The following is a 25,353-nucleotide window of genomic DNA, read 5'->3' on the forward strand; positions in this document are numbered from 1 at the left end:
GCTCAGTCATTGACTGAGCCTCTGATTGATCAACCTGTGCTGAAGCAGGGATAATCTGAAACCCTGACCTGTTGGTGGCCCTTGAGGACTGGAGTTGCTCACCCCTACAGTAGACTATTATACAACTAATCTGTTACTTATTATGAAGTGTGACTTAATAGCCAACAGAAAAGTTCTGGAACAGCCAGATACAAGAACTAAATAGCCTCATAAAAATACCTAAAAGTAATGAATACAAATTAAATGATCAGAAAATGGAGTAAACATTTGTCTGAACTCTAGAATGTGGTCAGGTGGTATGCAAAGACATTCCTTCCCAGTGTTCAAGGTAAAACCATAATTATGTGACATTGGAAGTCTTTGCTTGGAATAAAAAAGTACTGTGTCTGTTATGTGGAGTTTAGGCCTTGTGAAAATAAGTGTGCACAAGTAATTGATTATTTTAATGCTCTCAGAACTGAAGGGGTTATACATTTTCTACTGAATAAAAGCACAAGGCAGATTATACATGGAAAAACAGCCACACTCGAGAAAAACTCCCCATAAAAATATGTTATTTCACCTGACCTAACATTTATTTTTTATTTCACCATAAGAAAACGTTCAACAATTGATTAATGGCCAACATGAATTAAAATGCCAGGCTAAATTTACTATTGAAATAGTGGTTAGTATGGGCATTGGCTGACTCGTATAAACAATGTTGGGAACAGAATGTAATATTCATCTCTGCTTGAGATAATAGAATATTTCAGTTGAGCAGGTGGCACATAATTTCATATCCACTTTCCTCTGTTTCCCTCAGGAACGTAGCGTTTGCTTAACTCTTACTCTGAACACTCAATTTGCATGTATTGTATGACTGCCAATCAGGACTTTAGAAAGCATTTAAGATGTGAAAAACAGGTTTTGTGCCTAAGATGATTATGTTGTGGAAACTCAAGATCTTGTAATGTGCTGATGCTATACATATAAATGGCATAAGCGATAAACATGGGAGCGGGGGTAGGGGGCACTTGGGGGAAAAAAACTCTAGATTTGTGTTGAAACAAAAGGTTTAAATGTATCTAACTTTTAAAGTGCATTAGTATTATAGCGAAATTCTTTTTAGAACGAGTTTCTCTCTAGAGTACCAAAAACTGTTGCTACTGTAGAACTAGAATTAGCACATGGTTACCACAAGTTAACTTGATACCTGAAGACTTGTACCTGGTACCCCCTAACAAGCTCTTACGAGTAAAGTGCGTGTCGGATTTTTTCTAACGTAACCCCATGGGACTTCACAAGCACACCCTAGGTAAAGTACGTGTGTGGCAATACTAGTCACCACTAGAGAGACACTGTCACAATATTTGAACTACTAGATATCTGGCACACTGCCAAACAACACTTGGCTTAACAATTTATATGCAACATTATCATTATTGAGACACTGTCTCCACTTGAGCACCATTAGGTAATTCTATCTTCTCCCTTTCTACCTTTACATACACACACAAATTGATTCAGACGATTGCCGACTTCCTCTTTCTTTTTTGGATTAGTTTATACATATTAGATTGTGTTTTTTTATTTTTATTATTACTATTGCATATTTCAATTAGTTGTTTCAATATTATCTTTTATATTCACTAATTTGTTTCCTTTGTTTTAATAGTGTTCCAGCTATCAAGAATTTTTTGTATAGATCCGATTGATTAGTCACTCCTTGATTCTATGATATAATTTCATTCAGATCCCTTTGTCTGCAAATGTATATAGGTTAATACAGCATTGGTTAACTTGGTTTAATTATTTTGTTTTAATTGCTAGATCTTGTTCTAGGGTTTTTTTTGTTTTTTTTTACTATATTCTATTAAAATTACTTTTTAAATACACTATATATCAGGAGTCAACTGGAGTGCATCCTAGTGGGATCTTTTTTGGACTTGTTCCATCCTGTTTAGTATATCTGATCAACAAGTCACAAATGCCAACTTGTATTAGAAGTATTTTTAAATACCTTTAACTTTTTCTGGTCAACAGCTACTTTTTTTTAATATAACCTTCATCTAATGTTTTAGTGATAAGACTGTCAATATGAAAATCTATAGGTAAATTGTTTTAGTTTTGTTCTTTGTAAAGTAATTATGATGCTATTACTAGTTAAACAATAGATAATTAGCCTATATGCGTGCATTTAGTGCACCAAAAGAAAGGAACATTTGTATACAGAATACAAAGAAGTAAATTTCCAGCAGTAACAAACATAAGAACTCCCTCCCCCCTCCCCCCAATAACTGGTCAAGTTGTACTTTTCAGATAGAAAAATGTCTGCAGTGAGATTAGCAAAATGTGCATTTATGGAAATCTCAGCAGTTTCTCGACTTTCTGCCGTTTTTATTTACCTTCGTGGGTGAAGGATGAAGTCCTTAAATGTGTATGGTCGCTCCAACCGTGGGTTTTCTGTCTGGATTAAAATAGGGATAGCACATAAAACACACATTCAAAAGGGGATTCGTGAGTAGGTGAGGGGGTTCAATGTCGTAACTTCACCGCAAAATATACATCTGTTCACTTCTGGCACATTACATGCATCCATTCAACAATTACAACTGATCACATACAGGTCTTTAAGTGCAGAAAACCATTAACCTTAAAACACCAGGGTGACATTTTTAGGGTAAATATAGAGTACACTAGTGTGATAACTGTATTAATGTATAATCCAGTCCCATTTAAATGAGCAATGCAAGCAGTATGCTACATGTTAAAATAAATAAATCAGTTCTGTTGTATTAGATATTTACTAATTTTTATTATTTTAAAATTCAACTCAATGCCATTTTTTAATGCATTTTATATATTGAGAATCTTTTGATTTCTATAGCAGGCTTTAGCACACCTCCACAGCAGTGCAAGATCTTTGTAACACTTTCCTTTGTGATAATGTGTTGCAAATATTGCTAGCAGTTTGAACTGCAAACTGTAACAATAGATAATGTTACCTTAGTAATATAAGAATACATTGTAGCTGCTGAGTAACACTGTCTGAATGATTAATTTGAAACTGAAAGCCATCCATTTATTTAGTGAACCCTGGGAAACGGGATTTTGCTGACGGATCACAGGCAAACCAATCGGCATCTTAGGTAATTACTTTTCAATAAAGGTAATCGAAAGCTGCATATATTAAAGCTGCAGACCAAGCAACATCCTACATGACTTATTTAATGAATCAGTTCTGTACTATGAAAAAATAGTTGTAACATTTTTTTAAACAACTCTGAATTACATTTTTTATGTATTATAATGTAACAAGCCTTTTTTGTTTCTATAGCAACCATTTACAACATCAATACGCCTCTGCAGCAATTTAGTGAACTCCCGAGTTGAATATTCAATCGATCACAGGAGAATGGATCAATCGTCAACTCTTACCCAATTACTCATCATTGTGTGGATTGTATTGATGCACATATTAAAAGGGAAAACATTTAAAAAAAAAAATCTTTTTATTTTATTTTAAAAAAAAAAATCTTTTTTTTTTTTTTTTTTTTTGAAAGCTGCTTGGATTGTCTCCAACAGGCTACATTTGAAATGCAATAAGGGATGCATACATGTCACCAAATTTAAAGATCAGTGTGGGGACTGCCAATGATTAGAACCTTCAGTTTTCAGTCTGATGTTAGGGACGATTTCAAGCAAGACAATTTTTACAGCTACGGGGTGAAAGATGAAATGCAAAGAAAATTATACACGGTGATATGATGATATAGTTCATGTCAATGGGACTGGCTTCTCTGCAATTTAAAGCATGTCAAGGCATGTTGAAAAAGCACTTTATGAACAAGTAAGTGTTGAATATGTATTTTTCTTATTAGGTTTATTGCTTATAACTGAAAGAGCAGGCACTGCAATAGGTACAATCCCAGAGTTAGGCTGCGAACCCGCTGCGTCCGGCGGGGTGCGCAGCCGCGGACCACCAGACCTTTGCCCGAATGGTCCCTGCCCCCGCTGCCTCCTTCCGGCAGGGCTGATTACGTACTGTGACGCGTCAGCCGGCCGATGCTACAAGATCCTAGACATTTTCGGCGCTAACGCGTCACGTGGTACGCGAGTCAGCCAATGGGGAGGAGGGGAGGGAAGGGAAGGAGCTAGATGGGAGGCGCCTTGGGCGGGGAGCAGAGAAGGAGCTGTGGGTTAAAGTGTGTGAGTGTGTATGTATGTGTGTGTGTATATGAATGTGTGTGTGTATGTGTGTGGGGGGGGGGGGGTTGACGGCACCACGATCAGATCCCGCCCCCCTCTCCTCCCTCCCACTCCCCTCCCTACAGACTGCATATCGCGGTCTGTGTCCGACAGCGCCCCGCCTGTCTGCAGTGCAGGCGCGCTGACTGAGGGAGCGGGGCCTTAGCCTAAGGCCTTTGCCTTTCTTAAGGGCCTTTGAATGAGAAAGTTCCCTCTTCACCCTTACCCCACCCTGTACTTAAGAGAACCAATACAGTTAAGGGGAGCACTTCCTGAACACAGGGTGAAATTACACAGAAGGGAGCAGCCAAACCCCTCCCAAGTCTCATTTGGGAAGAAAAAAAACCACTCTATAGGTGTCACATTTGGGTAAAAGGAGCATCAATTACCCAGATGAGGCCTCTCAAACATGTCACTGGAATAAGGTCACTTTCGTCCTAGATGGGACTGCCTTTTTACAGAGAACCTTTGCTGATGCATCCGACAGTGAAATAATTAAACATATAGGCAATAAGAGGGTTGTAAAACATTTTTACATAAAAGTGCAGTCCCCCACGTAGAATACATCTAATGGCAGAGATATCGTTGTCAGATTCCCCTAGTTTCAACCTACTGAATAGAAGAAGTTTTAAATACCAATTGCATGTTTATTGACATTGTTGACATTGGGCTCTGTTGCCCTTATCTGTACCTACAGTAATGTCTCACTTCTCCATCCTTTTTCTTAACTGCCATTCAGACATGGAGTGAGCGCCTATAAATGCCACTAGTTTATCACCAATGTGCAGCAAATAAGATTGATAATAAACCTCACTTGCTCCTCCAGTAACTAATAAGAAAACTTTGCAGGGCCTTTCTTTCAAATACTCAACGTATTTATACTTCGCTGTATCCCAACACTTCATTTTAACCCACCGAATTATCCACTGCCATTAGCTCACTTTGGGTTCTAAGTGGGACGCAGCCCCTATAAAGTATTCATATTGCATTATAGAAAGATGCATGTGGGACTATGGATGGTAATAACCCCTTAAAATGGGAGTAGCTTGCAACGCAACAATTATCCACAGGTTGTCCCTTAAAGGAGCAATCCATGCAATAAACCAAATGTGTGGGTTTTTTTTAATAATTTTTTTCTGTAGTATTAGATAACCGATGTTATTTTTCATTCAACTTTTAATGCCATTTTTCATGGAGTATTAATATACTGAGCATCCTTTGATTTCTATAGCAGTTTTAAGCCCACCCTCCCAGCAGTGCAAGATATTTGTAACACTTTCCGGTTTGGGATAATTTGTTGCCAATATTCCCAGCAGTTTGAGCTGCCACCTGTAACAATAGATAATGTTACCGTAGTAATATAAGAATACATTGTAGCTAGCTCCTGAGCTACACTGACTGAAGGCTTGGTTGAAACTGAAAGGCAGCCATTTAGTGATACCTGGAAATCAGGATCTTTTGCTGACCTATCAGGGGAGAACTAATGTGCAGCTGGTCTCAGCTGTTTTTGGGAGGTTAGAGCCCCCCCAAGGTTTAAGCTCGCCCCTCCCACTTTCCAAGTTGGCAGGTCAGTTTCATTTTGCTGGGTTACGACAGATCCAATGCTGATCATTCTTCCCCTAATTAGAGAGGTAAATAAGAATGTTAACTCAGGTAGTGTTAGGACTAACGGTCATGCCTTGAAGTGGCTAGCAGGCTTAAGATGCTTTGGCCAAATGGTTGAACTAAATGACCCTTTTTCAAGAGAATATATAAGAATTGCACTGTGTATTTTTGTCACATTGGAAGTAGCTTTGGGCATCTTTGTTTGTTTTTAATGTAAATCGTCAGCTTTGGTAATTAGCTTTCAATAAAAAGGTCACCAAAGGCTGCATATGGAAAAAAATGTTTTTTGTTAAGTGCTATTTGGACTGCCTCAAATATATTCTCAAAATTGTTAACATAGATAACCTACAGTTTACAATCTTGCAAATGTCAAAATGCTAAATGTTTCTTCAGTCTGAAAAGTTCACAAACTGCAGGAGTAAGGTAGATATTCAAATTGTAACACATGTTAAGTCACGTCAACTAATTGGAAAGGCTTAAGGGTAAACCAAACTAGGATGCCTGCTATAAAACACAGATTGTAATGCAAGTCAAAGCCATAAACACCTTGAGAAATGGCTGCCTGGCAGCACATCTAGTCTGCATATCTAAGGTTAACCACTACTCTGCCAGAGATGCCTACAGAACAAGGGGTTAATAAACAAGAGGGGTTGTCACACAATGAATAGTCCCATGTTAACCAAGCCTGATTTTCTCCAAGGTCCCAACATCAGAGTAGCAGCTCTCCTGCTGAGACTAAAAGCTTTAAACATATATATATGTCCTGGCAGGCTTGCTTTGTACTTTAACCAAGGATGCGTATCAGCTTCAATGATCTTTAAAAAATTAAATGTAAAAAAAAAAAAAAGGGAGAGAGAAAGCAGCCAAGCTTGTGATCAACAGATTAGGTTTACAGGGCTACAGGACAGAATGTCTGAGTCTAAAGAGAGAGTGAGTACATACCGGTAACTGGCAAAGGGGAACATCCACTTGACCAAGAAAATCATTTCTTGTCTATAAATGAAAAATCAGTGTCATTAGGATTCCATGAAATAGTCCAAGTCCATTCTTCTGGTAATCGTGTACAAGCATGAATCTTACAAACATGACATTTAATGTAAATAAAATTCTCCGCACATTAAAAAAACATTTTCAGTTAAATCTTTATATACTATATATTGTTTATTTTCTTATCTGAAGGAAGGCTTTCCCACAGAACTGCTATTTCTATTCGAGGAAATCTGCTATGGGTTTTTCCATGAACCCCCGAGTTCCTGCTTGTAATATTTGGCGAGGCACCCAGCACCCCAAAAAAAAAAAAAAACACGCACAATGGGGGCTGAGGAGGGAGAGACTGCTGCTTTACGAGCATCCTCAAATTTGCAAATGGAGACTGCAAATAGACCAATGGTGCTAAATTACAGGTGTGTTTATAGGAAAGGAGAGAAAGTGTAATGGTCACAGACATTCAAATGACCTGAAGTACATATACAAACTGACGATAACTAAAATCGAGAGGGTTTCAAAACGCGTACATTTTAACAGAGGACAGAAACGGCAAAACAGTATCTCCGATCGCCCAGTCACAAAAGCTCATATTTAGAGAATATTTTACCCGGAAGTAAAACATTGAGAGTTAATGCTAGTTTACATGTACAGCTGAACCCCGTTATAGTGCGGTGCGTGTCTGCACCTGCGTCTCTGCGTGCGCGTACATAGGTGCGCGTACGCGTCTCTGGGTGTGCGTGCGTGTGTCAGAGCGACGAGTCGCCATGGTAACCAGCATCAAATGACGCCTCTGGGTCACGTGATGTCACATGACCTCGCTACGTCATTTGACACCGGAGCCGAGGAGGAGTGGGGGGGTCGGGGCGCAGTCAGTAAGCTTCCTGTCTCCTGACACATTACAAGCTCTGGTCAACAGGGGAGCATAGAAAACGGCATGGTAGGAGATCTGCTGCATATTATTGGGAGCCACGCTCACATCGCGTTATAAGCGGACTCGCGCTTTAACGGGGTTGAGCTATATCTCCAGTAATATCATGTTAACCCAACTGAACATCATGTCAAGCCTTGCCATCTATCTTCAACATGTCAATACCATAATGTTAATTCATGTTTACCCCCTGTAATATGCGTTGTGTTAACTTCAACAGGCGGTTGCGATAATTACATGCCAATAAGGCATTACAACAGTGCAGTCACAAAAGTGTGTTAAAGCAAACGTGGGGACTTGGCGTTACTTGTATTCCATACACTGAAATAGGGCTTTTACAAGGTTTGGGTGAGTAATGCCGCAGTTATGGATCCGTTAAGTCAACTAGCATTATTTCCCTAGACTCTCCTCCCCATTGCAACTTTAGTTGAATATCTATTTAAGGGTCAGGATCGGAGTAACGCCAAGACATACTTAACATCACTTATTGGAACAGGTTATGCTACAACTTGATGTTAAGTCTATGCTAATGAGAAAGAATTAGCTTTGTGGATATGCGTTAACCTCAAGGAAAATAACATCCAGTTCGGATTCAGTGACGGATCTAGCCCTATCAGTCAATTACTCCTGTACTAGTCATTACACAGATAATTCTACTTTCTATACGCAGACAGGGCCGCCGACAGAAGGGTGTCAACCGGAACACCTGTCCCGGACCTTTCATTTGTCCTCGGCCCCAAGATTTCTGTTGGCGGCCCTGTACGCAGACATAATAGTTTCCAACATTCGTTGCTTGAAAAGTTGTCGGAGGCTGGCGCTTCGCCACTAAATGAAGATGGCAAACTGAAGACAGTAATCAACACACTTTTATGAGATTTGAGCAGCTCGGTTTGTACTTCGCATGGCCAGTAATGGAAAGAATTTGTGGATACACATGGAAAAGAGATTTGGGGTGAAGGGGGGTTCAAATTGGCATTCCCTCATGGCATTTAAATACCCTTCAGAAACCGGCTTTACAGCATACGGAAAGGGAAAAATTGATAGCCAGCAAACGTAGGACTGTTGAACTACAGACTATGAACGTGTATTTATATATTAAGTGTATATCATAGAAGAGCAGTACAAACAATGTTTTCCCTTTTTTGTCCCGTGCTGTATTAAAATGCTAATGGCTTTTCCACTATGGAGTTTAAGTCTTCTGGCAGACTTTTGTAGTAGGACTGAAGGAACAGTTTTATTGGCTGTTGACAATAAAAGGCAAAATGTCCCCTCATTTTCATCTGATATGACCCTGGTCGGTATCTGCAGAGATTCACAAGTTGTGTTTGTATTACTAATGTGTCCTTTCCAAGTTACAATAATAAATCGTCTAACGTGTTGAGACATTCAGACATAACACTATAAAACAAAGCTGGTTGAAAATCTAATCGGATTAATGCTCTCTGCTGACATGCAAGGCAAAAGATTTAAAGCAAAAGACGGCCATGTGATACATTAATCAATTTGTGCAGGTTGTAGAAACATTACACACACATTTATAGGTTCCCAACCCTTACAATTCTGATTTTACATTTTAGGGAGGAAAAAAAGAAATAAATGTTACATGCATAGAAAATATTAACCGAGCACAGGGATAGAAGAATCCCTGACACCAAAAAATTGAATCATGTTGAAAATTTTATTTTACATGGTCAGACCTGGGGGTCCCTTTGTATTGTGTAGACACCGAATAAAAAATAAAATAAAATGAATAATACAAAAATGTACATTACGACTACCAGTCATAATGCCCATTTAGTGAAGTATTGACACGTTGGAAGTTGGAACACGTGATTAATCCGTGCATTCTAGTGACATAATATATTGGATGCATATATGTCATTGACAGGCGGGATACATTTGATTAAATTAATAGTGTGCTAATTATTTATACTCAAATGCCACAAGTACTCATTTTACATTGGCTTGCTACATAGACTGGCGTACCAAGCATTTTTTCCCCCACACAATTTTGTTGATGGGTAAATATTAGAACTATGTATTATAATTACCAAAGCAGTTGCTCAATTTACGGATAACAGATTAGCCAAGAATAAATGGCAATATAATCTAATGGATATCCAAGCAGAAAACATGACAATCTTGTTGCCATGATCAAATACAGGATAAGAAAAACTGAATAAAGCCAAGCCACATTTTTAATATGCAGGAACAATTGTTCTTTTAAAGCATACACTACTTAAGATATTCTGCCTCTCTTCCTAGGTTTAAAATAATGTGTGCAGTAGAATAGAACAGTAGAGTTGATCTATGCAAACGCCCAAAATGTACTACACCTAATGATTTCCTGCAGTCCATGGGTCATTTATCAATGCTAGAAAATCAATGCAGAGAACAGACCTGTATTTGAAAGAGACAGATAGATAGGACAGACATACACATACATGTGAAACAATGGAATAAAGCACTCATCAAATCTACAATTTAATAATAAAAATATATATTTATTGATTTGGGCTAAATGCCAAAAGCAAACAAAAAAAAACCTCCTATATAAAAAAAAAAAAAACAATGAAACAAAACAATATAGTGTAAGGTGAAAACAAATGATTATAAATCAGTGTTGAAGTGTCAAATATGAAAGACAATCAAATAGTGCAAAGACTTTTTACAAGCAAAACCCTGGGTCTGCAAAACAAAGTCCATAACAAATAAATAATCCTTATAGTAGTCTTCCAGCTGGTAAACAAAAATAATAATCCAGAAATAGAAAACATCTTTCTTAGATAAACTCCAATGTCAGTTATACATAATGTATAACACACTTATTGTGTATTACTTATTGTAATCATGTATTTTACTTGAAAACGAGAGGTAACAATGTATTACTTCCTGGTAAACAATTTTATAAAGATCCAAAAGACAGGGAAAAAAGTGAACATGTCCATGGGATTCTCACCCAATTGCAGTCCGGTCACAGCAATCTATTGGTGAGACTTCCTATGCTTTTCAAAGACACCAGGTGTCTAAATATACTAGGGGAGAGCGAGTGGTCTGCAGATCTGGTGGTCCCTGAGCAACGGGAGGTTTCGGACCTGGCCGCTCCTTCTTCCAGCTCTGTTATTGGCACCCTCCCGAGTACCTTAAATACTCCTGTCTTTAACCAGCCACATGCTGAACATCACAACATCAAATTGTAGTGATGCGAATTTCCGTTTTGTGCAGTTAATGCATATCTTCCTTGCATTCCGCCGATACTTCCGGTGTGCAGTTCATTAGGCTCAAATAACCTATCTTCATGGTGAGGAGGGGGGGGGGGGGACGCTAAATACGGACCAGAATAGCAGCACAAATAAAAGTAAATACCTTCAATACCTCACCAACCCCTCTTCTTCATTCCCAATTAGTCAAGTTCTGGGACAGGGAAGGATAAGGAACCAAAGACATATACATCCTTCATCATAAGACATTGTTTCATATGTGGCCATATTCATAAAGGGTAAAGAACAAACATTATCCTAATTCCTCAAAATGTCATAATTCAGTCAGAGTGATATTAAAGATATATATTGGGGAGAAGAAAAGCCAGTTCCACATTTTTAACTATTATGGGGAAACCCACATATTGCTGTTATCCCAAAAATTTCAAACAATCAAAGTTAATTGAAAGCCAGACTTATCCAGAAGGAGAGAACTTATTTCCTGGCGAACCACCCGGTCAGAATACCGATGTTGCAGTATTATGGGAGATCTCATATTGCCCTTCCCTGGTGGTACACACGGTTTTTATCTGGGATATTTAGAAGATATTTCCATTTCTTATCTGTACACCATCCCACACTATTTATAGGAAGTGTAACAATTCATAATCCTTGTTGAAGCCACTTGGGGGTCTACAATCCATCTGGTTTATTTCTGAGTATTGTGACTGTCACCCCTTCTCCTAGGTGGGGGCACAGTGTGTCACTTGAAAATCGTAATCTTTAAATATTGTGACCGGCAGCTTTAAATGGTCTAGCCACCGAAAAATATGATAACTCCGGATAAAGCAATGGCTTTCTTATAGTTGTTTTATGATCACTTGTGTGGTCTCCACAATACACATCAATCCACATGGTCATCTGCCAGTGTGTTTTTATAATTCTTTGTATTTGTGCTCAATGGGTTATAGCAGGGGTGCGCAAACTGATTTTCCTGGGGGCGCGTGGGCGGTTGCAGAGGCCCCACGCTCTTCCCCAAAGCATTTAAATTAAATGCCGGGGATCACGAGGCCTCTGTAACTCACTTACCGGGATTCAGATGTGTGGTGTGACGCATCACCATGGCAACAAGTGACGCTGCGTGGTCAAGACGTGACGTCACGACCCAGCGGCGTCATTTGACACTGGAAAACGAGGTAAGGGGGGTGCGAGTACCGGGGGAGCAAGCAGAGGGGGCACAGCTCCAATAGTTTCCACACCCCTGAGTTGTAGGTTGATACAAAAGGGGGATTCATTTTCTTTCCTCCATTTCTCTCAGTTCTTTTATTCCTAAAGACACATCCTCTGTAATGTCTTTATCTCTATGTCCCTCCAATAGATTATTGTCATAATCTCCAATGCGAAATGTATCCATTATCTCTTTAGATCTTTCTATACTGTGTAAGGTATCACCGACTATCTGCTGTATTCATAAAAGTTGCCTATACAGGAGATTATTTTTAACATGCATAGGGTGTTTTGTAATGCAATCAATTATTGTCATCTGTTTCTTTAGTATATACTTCCATCTCCATTTCTGATATCGGATATTCTGAACAGTTTACCTGCCATCACAAACTGTGTATCCAAATAATTCACACTCTATACTTGAAGTTAATGTAAACTTGAAAGTATTGTACTGGAATTAGATATACAAAAAAATCCTCCAGGATGTCAGCACTCCCTGCCCACATCACTTAGACATCGGCAATGTAGCGCACCCACATACAATAACATATTCGATACAGATAAGAGGAGTACACAACGATCTTCAAAAAGATTCATGAACAGGTTGGCGTATGTGGGCGCCACATTTGAACTCATCGCTGTTCCCTGCATGATTGAAAAAAAAGTGTCCTTAAAAAGGAAATAATTCTCCTTTAGAATAATTGTCAACCGTCTAAGCAAAAACAATTTAGAGGGATCATCCCAATCCACGACATTACTCTGTAAATGTTTAAGCACCTCAAATCCCTCATCGTGAGCTAAGCTGTATGAAAGATTTTTAACATCCTGGGTGGCCAGCACAATCTCATCAAACCCACCAGTGTATTGTTGGAGAATTTCCAAAAACTGATTAGTAGCCTTCACATATGAGGGGGCCCTTTCAACAGACTGTCACAAAACTATCCAGAAAGATTGCACCAGTTGGAAGATCTGTGCTGGTCACTATCAGGCGTCCTACAGGCTTCAGTGGATCCTTATGGATTTTTGAGAATATGTAAAATACTGGGATAATGGGATGATCAACCTGGAGGAACTTTTCATTTTTCTCAGTGAAATCCTTAAGGGCCTGCGATACGACGCCATCTATTTCTGACTTCATTCTGCCTGTGATGGCTACATAAATTGGTGGAACCACTCGTTTGTACCTCTAATTTAGCACTGCTATTTGGTCTGCATCAGAGCCCTATTAGAAATATTATTTTAACCACCCTCTGGGGTTACTATATGGGGTTAACAGGGACTTTAGGAGTTAACTGAGTAATACCCCATCTAACAGTATTGACAAAATAATATTGCTAAAATGAAGATACTGTTGATGTATTATTGAAATGGACTGGTGGGGGTCTCTGGAGAAGGATTGAAAGTGATGTTCAGTTTCCATTTTGTGAAGTCAGTCATGTCCAGTTTCCATTTTGTGTGAAAGAATGTATGTGGAGTGTATGAGAGATTTTGCTTCTAAATTCATTTACGACTGGGCCTAAAGTAACGCCCACATTCCTGGAGAGTGTTGGTATCAAGAACCTATTCATAGTTGTTTGAGGCCAGTTCTAACCAAGTTTAATGAGCTGTAAGATGATTGGTTTAAGAATTAAGGAGTGGTTAGTGTAATCTGCCTAGTAACAGTTTGAGACAAAGGAATCAAAAATGTATAAAGAGGCTGCCTGGACACTCACTATAAGTACAGGCTCCGAGCAGGGAGGCCTGTGTCCCCTAGGGGTATCCTAAATGGTAACTGTGGGACTCTTAGAAGAGTAGCAATTTATATCTTGGTACACCCACCCGAGGTGAGCATCCCAGGGGAGTATAATGTGACCCTGTCCTGTGAGCATCCCAGAGTAGTAGGCGATAGGGCCCATCCCAGCACTGAAGCACTATCAAAAGTATGGCCAAAGAAAGTTACAGAACCCAAGGCCTCATTGACCAAAGATATAGAGGGGCAGCCCAAGCAAGGACCCAGAAGATATTAGGAAAGTATGCAAAACAAGGAATAAATTCTCATGTATGTTCAAGCAACTACTTCTATTGTTATAAGACTGTACCTCTCCAGGAATGCAGAAATGCATCTGGGGACGTTTGTGAATATAAATTTCTGCAAATAAATTCAATCTTGTTCATAACTACAAAGTTCCCGGTGCCCATCCTTTCTCCATCACCACCGAGCTGCACAGACCCAGCACCCTGATAAGGTAATACACGTTAGAAGCCTATCCAATGTAAACTGCCAAGAAGCCGGGCAGCAAGGGTTACATTATGTACCAATATCTTCCCATCCACAATCTTATTTTGTCTGACTGTCGATCTCTGGGAATTAAACTTCCCTTCAAGGCGGTCTTTTTCTTTGTACACAAGGTGATTCCTTGGAAGAAGAAGAGGACATATACACACACACACACACACACACACACACACAATTAAATATGATGGCCATCATCCAGTAATCAATTGCTAATCTACAATAATGAAGTGTTGTACACTGTTCTAAGATGAATTATACATACAGTATTGCTGTACAGTATGTATGTATAGCTTTATTTATATAGTGCCATTAATGTACATAGCGCTTCACAGCATTAATACACGTGACAATCATAAAAACCAAAGAATACAAATAACACATAATGGGAAGAAGTGCTTCAGACATAAGTGACATTTAGGAAAAGGAGTCCTTGCCACGAAGAGCTTACAATCTAATTGATGATGAGACTCGATTTCCCGTATTAATGGGTCAAGCCTCTGCTGTTCATAAATATCACATAATGCAACATTTCAGGATACTTTTCCACCAAGTGGCTTGGATATATTTTTTTATTTTAGACTTCTGTTCTTTTTATGATGGCTGTTTATAATATGAATCATCTTTTTCAAAACGACATTGTTGCCGGAGGTGACCATTCATAACGTATTTTTAATGTCGAGGTTGCCATCATGAATCACACACAAATATCACTACAAAAGCACTTGACGTTAGTGAGGGGTTAACCTAGCTGTATTTTCCTGTACCAAAGGCTCTATTTTTATTCTGAAGCAAAAACAACTTGCCCCCAACTTTACAGACAGTCTTTTCTTGCGTCCAACCACAAATTATTTACTTACAAACTGTTGCATGGCACGGCCTTAAAGATTGGTTCTGGAAAGAAAAACACTGAACACACACCTGCAGCTGCTAATTACCAAAGCTTCAACAAAGTGCCATTCTATAGTGTTATGTGCAAGGCCATTCAGTGTGCTGAAGCAGTAAAAAAATGTCTTCTGCTAACTTTCCTTATTAAAATGAATGACATTCTTCAATAAATGTACTATTTCAACCTACAGAAAACCAAGCTGCTTATATTGGTTTGCCTGCTTTAGTATTTGACCAGATGCAAGTTCAGCCGGTCTTCACACAGACGTCTACAGTTGCAGGGCAGAAGAGAGCATGGTTTTTATTGGAGGGCATATAAAATATCAGCTCAAACAGCAAAAAAATAAACACAGATCTGGACTATTGCTGCAGCTTATAAAAATACAGACTCAATGGATCTCTTTTAAAACCCAACATTCTTTCTGCTTAAACACCCAGACGTAAACTTACAATTTGGACATGGACAGGATAAATGGCTTCTCAGAAGACACAGAAGGAGTGATCGTCAAGCAGTTATTTTAATAAACATAGAATATTTCTCTGCACACTATAAATAAATCTGCCTTTCAGAATTCTACACAGCACACTACTTACAAATATTACAATGTTTGGCACACTTGACTTATACGTGTTACCCAAGTTAAGCTTCCCATAACTCACTTAATCTTATAATGGCCATGGACCATGGTGCCCCTTATAAACACATTAGTTGCAAGCATGTTAAAGCATTGCAAAAAGAGAGCGGCAAGCGTAGCTACAGAACTCAAGCACCAAGTTTCTGGGTCCCATCATATTGGTATTGCAGACCAAAACATTATTGCATTATGTATATTATGGGCGATAGTTAATATCCAGAGGTAACTTATCCAGATGTTATGTTAAATATGCCTTCCTTCCAAGGCGTTGTCGAAAATGGTCACTTAAAGGAAGCGGTGAACATAACAGCAAAATCCTACTTACAGATTTAGCCCAGTTAAAGGCCTTTGTGACTATATCCAGCCATGGTCCTTATCTTATGTCAAGCTGTGGGAAACTTGCATAACTGACGGGCATACCCACAGCACCAGTCACAGTCTGCCGAACACATTCCCTGCCATTTAAACAGGCGACACCTGTATCTTCTCACGGTCTTTTTTTAAGATCATTCCTTGAGAGATACTTCATTGGTATAAAATAAACACTCTAACGCTACAGAACGCGGTTCATTGCACGATTCAACAAATCCAATAAATTATATTAGACCGGTCGACTTATTTCCATTTAAGTTTATTATCCAAATGATAACATAAAAACATGAATAACTCTGTGGTGACCACTGCAAATCTGGATTTGCATCAGTATTCTTTCCTCAATTAGGCATGAATACCTAATGAAAGCAGTATACATTGTATTTTACAGTAGGAAATTAGGCTTTCCAGCACAATATCAAGATGTAATAAATATATCTTGCAGAATGAACGTTACGTTTCACAAAATGACAAGTTACATTGCTGTGTACTTTCAAGTACTCACATCTAGCACATGTTGAAACACAAGACTTCATCTTTATACCGGAAGAGTATAAAGGTTCCTCATTTACAGACCCGCTATCAATATTATAAATGAGGCCAGGTTGTCTAAATCGGATGGGGAAGAGGCTGAAGATGGACAGTAGCAGGATTAAAGCGGTATTGGGGTACAAAGCCTTTCCTTTTTTTCCGACCTACTTGAACAGGAGGGGCAGGAAATATGGACCTAGAGTTAAATAGTTCAGAAACAATGGATTCCCAATGCAGTAGCAAATAAATATGACCAGCATTGAGCCAATGAATACGTTGCTATGATGAATAAATGTTCCCCTTATTCATTTGTCACATTAACTTTAGAAAAAGTGGTAGGACATTGAAGGTGCGTATTTCCCGAGCTCCAGGGATTTCAGTAGCTCTGCAGATCACCTACTGTTCATGTAAGTTAAGAAAGTTTAGCAGGTGGATTGCTGCATTAACAAGGCCTTTTTCTTGATCTAAGAAGCTTACCCATATCAACTCTTTGGGGCAGACTTTCCTTTTTCCAAGTTATGACTTGGCTATTATTTCCGTACACTGGTGCACACACGCTTTGTGTTATACAAATAAAAACATACGTACAGAAGCCAAGACATAGGTTAGAGAAATGTACCAGTTAGCAAGACTACTATTTAAAGTATGCTTCAAAAGAGGTGGAGGGAATCACAGCCTCTTTGACAGCTGTCAAATTAGTAAAAGAGCTCAAAATAATATTTGCTGATGGCATTCCCTTGCATTATAATTTAGAACATAAGTTAAGTGTAAAATTCAAATAAAAACTCATCTACATTTTTTAACTAGATCGTATGTCTATGACCATTGAGCAACATATGTTCTTGCACAAGAAAGGTGTCAGCACAGCATGCCTCAGCAGTTTTACCACCTGTGAAATGGGTAGTGCTTACAGACAGGATAATCTGGGCTATGTAACATCACATTATATCCAATGCTTTCATTTACACCCCATAAATCTTATTTTGTCCCAACAACGGATACATCTTCGGTTCTTTAACTATGATTTTCTGTTAAACCGATAAAACAAAACAAACAACAAAAAAGGTTGATTGACACCAGCAGTACCAAACAAACCCGTTCCATTGCTGTGTTTCGCAAGCCCTCCTGACACAAGGATGCTGGCAGTTTGTTGCAGGAAAGTCAGGCTCTAAGTGATCTGCTATAAAGATTTGTAATGTGTATTAAATAAAGAGGTTAATTAATGTGCATCTAGTTCAGAATGTCCTTTGCAGTACACAGTGTACCAATATCATAAGGGACAGTACCAGAAGATAGATTTAGACGATAGTTGCAATGCGTGCCTGTACAGCTCAATAAAATCAACAGACGTGACTTTGCATGTAATATTCTGAAAGTGAAATTTCTGAACAACCAAAACCAAAAACTTATATGGAAGCATATGAGAAAAATAATTTCTTCGAACAAATATTTTTTTTAGAAGACTGATTATTTTAATTAAAGGTGAAATCCCAACACAAACCATAGCAGTCCCTTGGACGAAATGCATTAAGGACAGTGGTATGATAACCAGGTTAAACACAGCTCATGACTTTTTTTTTTTTTTTTTTTTTAGAACAAGTGTAAGTATTTTTTAGATAATTTTTTTTAAAACTCAACATGTCCATGAACCACAAATGCTTTTTTGCAAAAGGGGAGTTCCCCCCTCCCTGTAACACTTGCTCTTGTCCCCTTTTTCCTACCTTACTTTCTCCTCCATCATTCCCTGCTCCTCTTTGCGCACTCTCCTCATCTCTCTTAGCACTCTGTGCCTTACCGTGTCTGCTACTCTCACTGTAGCACACACTATACTCCCTCCTGTCCTACTCATTTCATCTGTCTCCTCTCCTTGCGGTCTCCGTTGTCTCTTCCTGCTCACCTTTCATTCTCTTCTCCCCACTCATTGCTGTCTCTACTGCCCCATGTGCCCACTGCTCTCCATTCCCTCCACGAGGAGGCATTCCAGTTGGTGTGTGTGTATAATTTCAGAACGTTTGTCTGTGTGTCAAGTCAGCCACTGGGTGTTGTACCTGCTAGGCTAGATCTAGCATGTGACATGTTGCAGACATCCTTAGCCATAATATAATATATATGTATTTATATATCATTATGATGTCACATGCCAATTCTTTAACTTACCAGCTACAACACCCAGTGGCTGACTTGCCACACAAACATTATGAAATATATAGTAGATTGTTTAATTAGCGAACTGATCGTGATGGATCGAGGTAGGCGAGAAGTGCCTAATGTCAATAATTAAGAAATATGCGTAGAAGTCGAACATAATATTCAGGGGAGGAGGCAGCAAGGAGGGGGAGGGGAGGAGATGGATGTCAAGGAGGAGAGAATGGAGAGAAGTGTGCACATGGGGCTGAAGGGAGTGCAAAGAGAGGGGAGAGAGTGCAAACAGGGCATGGATGAGAGAGTAAGGTGGGGAAGAGGGGACAAGAGAAAGCAAGGCATTACAGGGCTGTCTAGGACGTTTGGCCACGACTAAAACGCCACCGGGACACTTCGCCGCGATTTTGCTCCTGAACCCGACAACTGCACGTTTAAATGTCCCGCGTGGGATCACTACACTGCCTAGACAGGCCACTCCGACGCGTCATCTTTAAATGTTCTGCTGGACATTTAAAGATGTCAAAGCGGCCTGTCTAGGCAGTGTAGCGGCTCCGTGAGGAACATTTAAACATGCAGTTGTCGGCACTGCAGACCTGGCTTGGCTTACTGGGTTGGGTGCGCGGCAGACAACTGGCGGTTGGACGCAGGAGTGGACATCACAGCAAAAATGTCCCACGGCGAGTTTCCCTGCGGCAAAGTGTCAACTGCTAGCAATTTGGACGCGGCTAAACATGCCATGCCGTTACAGGGAGGGGTGAAAACAAAGAGTAATGTTTAATTAATAGCCTTTAAGATCTGCTAGATCAGCGTATGTTACGCAGGGTACAGCCACTACGGCAATATTTCCTTTATGCTTTATTGTTCTTCACTCCCCCCCATTGTACTGTGAAATAATTCAAACATTAGGTTGACCTTCTAAATGACTGATGTGTATGTCTTTCTAACTGTACAATCCATAACCCCACTTGATAAGACAAATCTCTAGTATGGCGTTTGCAGTGAACCTTGTTCGGGTTTGGTATCTCTCAAAAGAAAGAAATTATTTTCCTTATGTAGACAACACTGGAATAAGAGCTGTGAATACCAGTTATGGTCCAGAATGTAAACGTGCATTCAAATACAGGCATACCCCGCTTTAAGGACACTCACTTTAAGCACACTCGCGAGTAAGTATATCTCGCCCAATAGGCAAACGGCAGCTCGCGCATGCGCCTGTCAGCACGTCCTGAACAGCAATACCGGCTCCCTACCTGTACCGAAGCTGTGCGCAAGCGGGGAGAATATAGAGCCTGGTACAAATGCGTTATTTACATCAGTTATGCACGTATGTGACGATTGCAGTACAGTACATGCATCAATAAGTGGGAAAAAGGGAAGCCTTCACTTTAAGTACATTTTCGCTTTACATACATGCTCCGGTCCCATTGCGTACGTTAATGTGGGGTATGCCTGTATGTATATATAGTATGTTAAACTTTTTACACACTATGCAAATAGATGTGGCGAGCATGTGGTGAAGTTGATACGATGTCTCATCTGGTGGTCTTGTCCCAAATTTCTCAAACTTGGTCCCAGATCTTTGATTTGATCGAAGAACTAACCCAAACAATTTCAAGAGATCAATTTAAAGTATTATTTTATTTTAAAAAAATCCCAAAACTTTCCAAATATTGACTTCACACATTATCGGCCACCAGGTACACTATAGCCAACTTCTGGAGAAAGGAAGAAACTCCACAAACGACTGATTTTACAAAAATGAAATGACGTTAATCGTATGTAACTTCACACGTCTCTTAAATGGATCTTTTGATAATTCTGAAAGATTGATCATATAAATATGTAAATGTATTTTATCTGAATTGTATATTTATGATCCAATAGAAATGTATATGAATTGTACCCGTAGCCTCACTCCTGGTTATTTCTTCGTATCCTTCCCCATTCACCTTTATAATTTATGAAAATGTTCAAAATAAACAGTTTAAAAAAAAAAGAATTGTTTTTTTTTTTTTACGCTGTTCAATTAATCCATTGAGTGCAAGAGGTTCCCAAGCAGCTCCCCTTTCTGTGACATTCTAGCAGGTAGAGTTTATTATTAGTTATTTGTTTGCAAAAAGCTATATTAAAACTGTGTGAATCATGGCACGTGGTTATAATTACAAGTCTCTCAAGGATCGATTTGCAATACATTTTGGATCATTTGTGTTGGCCTTCTATAATGAAGTAACATGCTTATAACTATGGAACGCCCTTGCCTAATTAACTCGAATTGTTAGTGCTCTAAAACACACATGCTAGGAATTAGTTCGTCAGAAGCTGAATTAGTACCATGCATCGTCAACTTGCCCATAAATAGTTATACTCTGAAGTGAGAATGAAAAATACAGAAGCAGGAGTAGTGTCTGGTGCTGTAAACAGTGGTTTGAGTAGGTCTAGTCTTTACCTGGGATAAAGCTCTGACTCAAAATCTTACACGGGCTGCGAGAAAGCAGAGACTTAAGTGCCCAAAGTTTCTGGATGGGTAAAAACAAGCTCTGGATTTGTTGGAAATGGAGAAACTCACCCAAGCAAGAGAAATATATACTGAATGCTACACTCTTTGGACACAGTCCTTAATTATGTGGAAGACATCAAATGACACCTGGTCAGGCTATGGCTTTCAAAGTTCCATTTGTTCTGATGATCCACTATCACAATATGCACGCATTGGTTTAGAAGGCATAGTTGTATTTAGTAATTAACTCAAATAAATATAACGCTATAAACAGCAGGATGTGTTTTCTCAATCTATAAATGTTATCGTTTTGTTGGTTTGTTATACAATCCTGTCACCCTGTTTGGTTTTGCCCGTCTCTCTTTTTTTTACATAATAAATACATATACACACACTGTATGTGTGTATATATTTTTATTTTTTTTATTTAATTTTTTAGATTGCCTACACACGGGTTTTCATTTTGTATTAAAAAAAACAAAAAACATTCTGTGATATGAAAAAAGCTTAAAGCTAAACTAATCTGGAAACACAAAATTTGCCAAACATTGTACAAAATGAATGATAAAGAAACAATTTAAGATTGTATTACCATAAATTGCCTGGATTAAAAATAAACTAATGGAAGATCGGATTAACCCATTCACGGCAGAAAATACAGTCAATAAAACTTGGCTACTAAGCAGTATAGGGCAGAATTAAGAACATTAATTTTCAACGATGCAACTTTCATTTTTGGTTGGCATTCTTTTGTATTAATATTTATGCCTTTATTTTTTCCGTAACAATTATAGTTGCAATTTCTGCTTTTAAATATACAGAGGACTCGGCCTTATTACAACGATGTTCAATTTGAATGATTTTAATGAAAACTGAGTTCAATGTAGCTTGTGATACTCTAATGTTGGTCCACAAAGGTGTATCTACTTTTCTCTGAGACGAATATCATGCTACAAGAACTGTTAACTACATAGTAAAAACGGAACATCGAATCATTTAAATTTCAAACCCAAAATTGATCTCCCAACCCCTGTTTTAGCCATAGATTCCTTTGTTAATCAGTATTGCGAACCGGAGGAAGAGAGGAGAACTCTCGAAAGCTTGACCTATGACAAATTGTTAGTCCAAATAAAAAAGGTATCACCTAATACAGGGGTGAGCAAAATTTTTAGGCCAAGCCCCCTTTTTATCCATGAAATTTCTCGGGCCCCCCCTGCCTGATGTAATCAAAATCACATGAAAAAAAAAACTTTATTAAACGGTATACAATGTAAATACAAATATGTCTAAGGCCGCGCGTATAGTGCCCGCGACGGCGACGCTAGCAAAAGTTGTATTTCGCTTTGTGGCGGCGGTGCGGGCGACCTGGCCATTGATTGGTTCAGGGGCTGTCACATGAGGCGACAGCCCCTGAAAAAGCAAATATTGCCGGCTTCAAAAAATCGCATCGCCACGTCACATTTACTATAAGCGCACGCGGCAGCGACAATGCATTTGTTTTCGGGTGACGTTGCGTCGCCGGCACTATAAGCGCAGCCTAAATACTTACATACTTCAACAGCTCGCTCTTGCAAAACTAGGCTGCGTCCACGCTGCCGCGGAGAGCGGTGACATCACCAACTCTCCAAGCATGAGCACAGGGTGTCCTGCATAGTTTTGCAAGCACGAGCGGGGAAGAGTTTACACTTTTTTTATTATTATTTCTGTACATTCATAGTATGATTGACATAGTGGCAGCCGACCCTTTCAATTGCAGAGGATCGCAGCGAAACAGGTTGCCAGCGGAGGAGAGCAGCAACACAGCGTTATTGTAGGGCAGACACCGGAGGGTGGGGCGTTTGACATCACAGGGCTCGCGCCTGCTCCTCCCCCGTACCTCAGAATTACGTGACCGCCACCTGCACTATTCTGTTCGGCCGCGCACGCACATTTTTCGCCTGCGCAGCCAGGTTTTGCCGCAAGCGCCCCACCTAAATAATCTTGCGCCCAGGGCGACCCCCCTCAGTTTGTGCACCGCTGCATTCAATCAAAACACCCACACATACAATCACAACCAACACACAGACACAATACACACTGCAGTCATATATATACATATATATACACACACACACACATATATACATATATACACACACATATATATATATATATATACACACACACACACACACACACACTACCTGGGGGAGGGAGTAACTAAGCCTGCTCTGGTCCCCCCATGTGCCGCAGAAAACGGGCAGGTAACAGACAGGAGGAGGGCTTGTCTGTGTGCAGGGAAGGCCCCGCAGCAAGGCCCCGCCCCCTCTGCAGGCAGACAGAGCAGGGAACTGGAAGCAGCCTCTGCACGGAGCTTCTGGCCGCCCGTGCACAGCTCTGCCCGCCCCCAGGTTTCCCCGCACGCAGCCCGCGCCCCCCCTACATAATCTTGCACCCCCCAAGGGGGCGCGCCCCCCAGTTTGCGCACCGCTGACCTAATACATACACAAGTGTTTTAATTCCATATGGCTTCTTAAACATTGAATGAAGAAAGCTTATTTTTGTTTTAATGTTTGGCATACAACGGAGTTGCTATCATTCACACAACCTACTACGAAAACAATTACAAAAGTAAACTATAAACTAAATAGAAATATTTCAATTAGCAAAGTAGTCCATATTCATAATATTTTCAAAAAAAGATTACAGATTCAGCGTAAATGAGTACTTCAGTATTAGGTGATACCTTTCTTAATTTGGACTAATAATTGATACTATAAGACAAACCTTTGCTTCTTTGTCTTCTAGCACGATTAAAAACAGTTTATGCAGACACCCAAACAAATCCCATTTCGCACTGAATTTTAGAAAGCAGCCCTTAACAAGCTGTTGATTATCAAAAGCAGAGAACCTGATATTATGCTACTAGAGGATTAAACCCGGGCACACAAGTAAAGAATGCATAGACCTTTCAATGCTTCAGTGATTGCAGTGCCTGACCAAAGCACCGATTTAATTTCATGACTGCTGTGTACAGATAGCTGGCATTACTAAATGCTACTCTAATATCAACTTGTTAAATTTGAACCCACACTCAGCATATCAGTATACAAGGCCAGACTAACTGGAGTCAAGAGAAATATTTTGGGAGGTGTTTATTTTTAACTGGCTTACAAAATATTGTACTCTAGTTGGATTGAACACATTCAAAAATTATTGACCAACGAAGACCTACAGTTTCAGAAGATAAAACCTGTGCGTGATTTCTCTTCTTTTAGCTCCATGATATTCTGATTACATCCACAAATTTAGAAAGTAGTAATAAAAGTATGTTAAATTGTCGTGTACTGACATAAGAAGAGAGACAGTCTTTTCCTCGAGTTATGATGATCGTAATATCAATACGTACTGCTAAATACATTGGAGGGTGTTTAAATAAAAGCTGCAGCAACTCAAGGGGGCAAGATGTGTCAATGCAAAGGAGGAGCACACAGCGGTTTGTTTTGACACACTAAACGATGCTCCACATCTAAGAAAGCTTCCTACATACTGTATCACGTAAATTGTTAGCCAGAAAAGTTTAACCCACCTCAGTTTTTTTTTTTTTAACACATAAAAGATAAGTGACGCACACAGCCAGTGATCTGGTAATCTGTGCGTCATTTCCCTGCCCCCCCCCCCCCCGCGCCCCAACTCTTCTTACTCCCACTTTCCAGATTGGAAGCCGACGCATACGCACAAAACTTGGAGCATAGACGTTACTACATTGTGGCAGAGATGTAGCATAAAGATTGTGCAATTTGCATCAATTTTGCACCAACTTCTCCTTGATATATCACCCTCTTGTGCAATGTTGCATG

At 39.5% G+C, this 25,353-nt stretch overlaps 1 protein-coding gene across 4 annotated transcripts in view; it reads right to left on the minus strand.

Annotated features, from left to right (window-relative positions):
• NEDD4 (NEDD4 E3 ubiquitin protein ligase) overlaps positions 1-25,353 on the minus strand; it is a 97,054-nt gene that overhangs the window by 39,798 nt on the left and 31,903 nt on the right. For 3 of the 4 annotated variants that reach the window (XM_075575755.1, XM_075575753.1, XM_075575754.1), the window contains 2 exons: positions 6,778-6,828; positions 2,388-2,449 (listed from right to left, as the gene is read on the minus strand). In XM_075575755.1, the coding sequence (XP_075431870.1) occupies positions 2,388-2,449; positions 6,778-6,828 (113 nt within the window). The remainder of the gene's footprint in view (positions 1-2,387; positions 2,450-6,777; positions 6,829-25,353) is intronic. The other variant, XM_075575756.1, reaches the window with a different exon arrangement.

This window comes from Ascaphus truei, chromosome 18 (assembly GCF_040206685.1).
Source record: "Ascaphus truei isolate aAscTru1 chromosome 18, aAscTru1.hap1, whole genome shotgun sequence".
NCBI classification, from domain to species: Eukaryota; Metazoa; Chordata; class Amphibia; order Anura; family Ascaphidae; genus Ascaphus; species Ascaphus truei.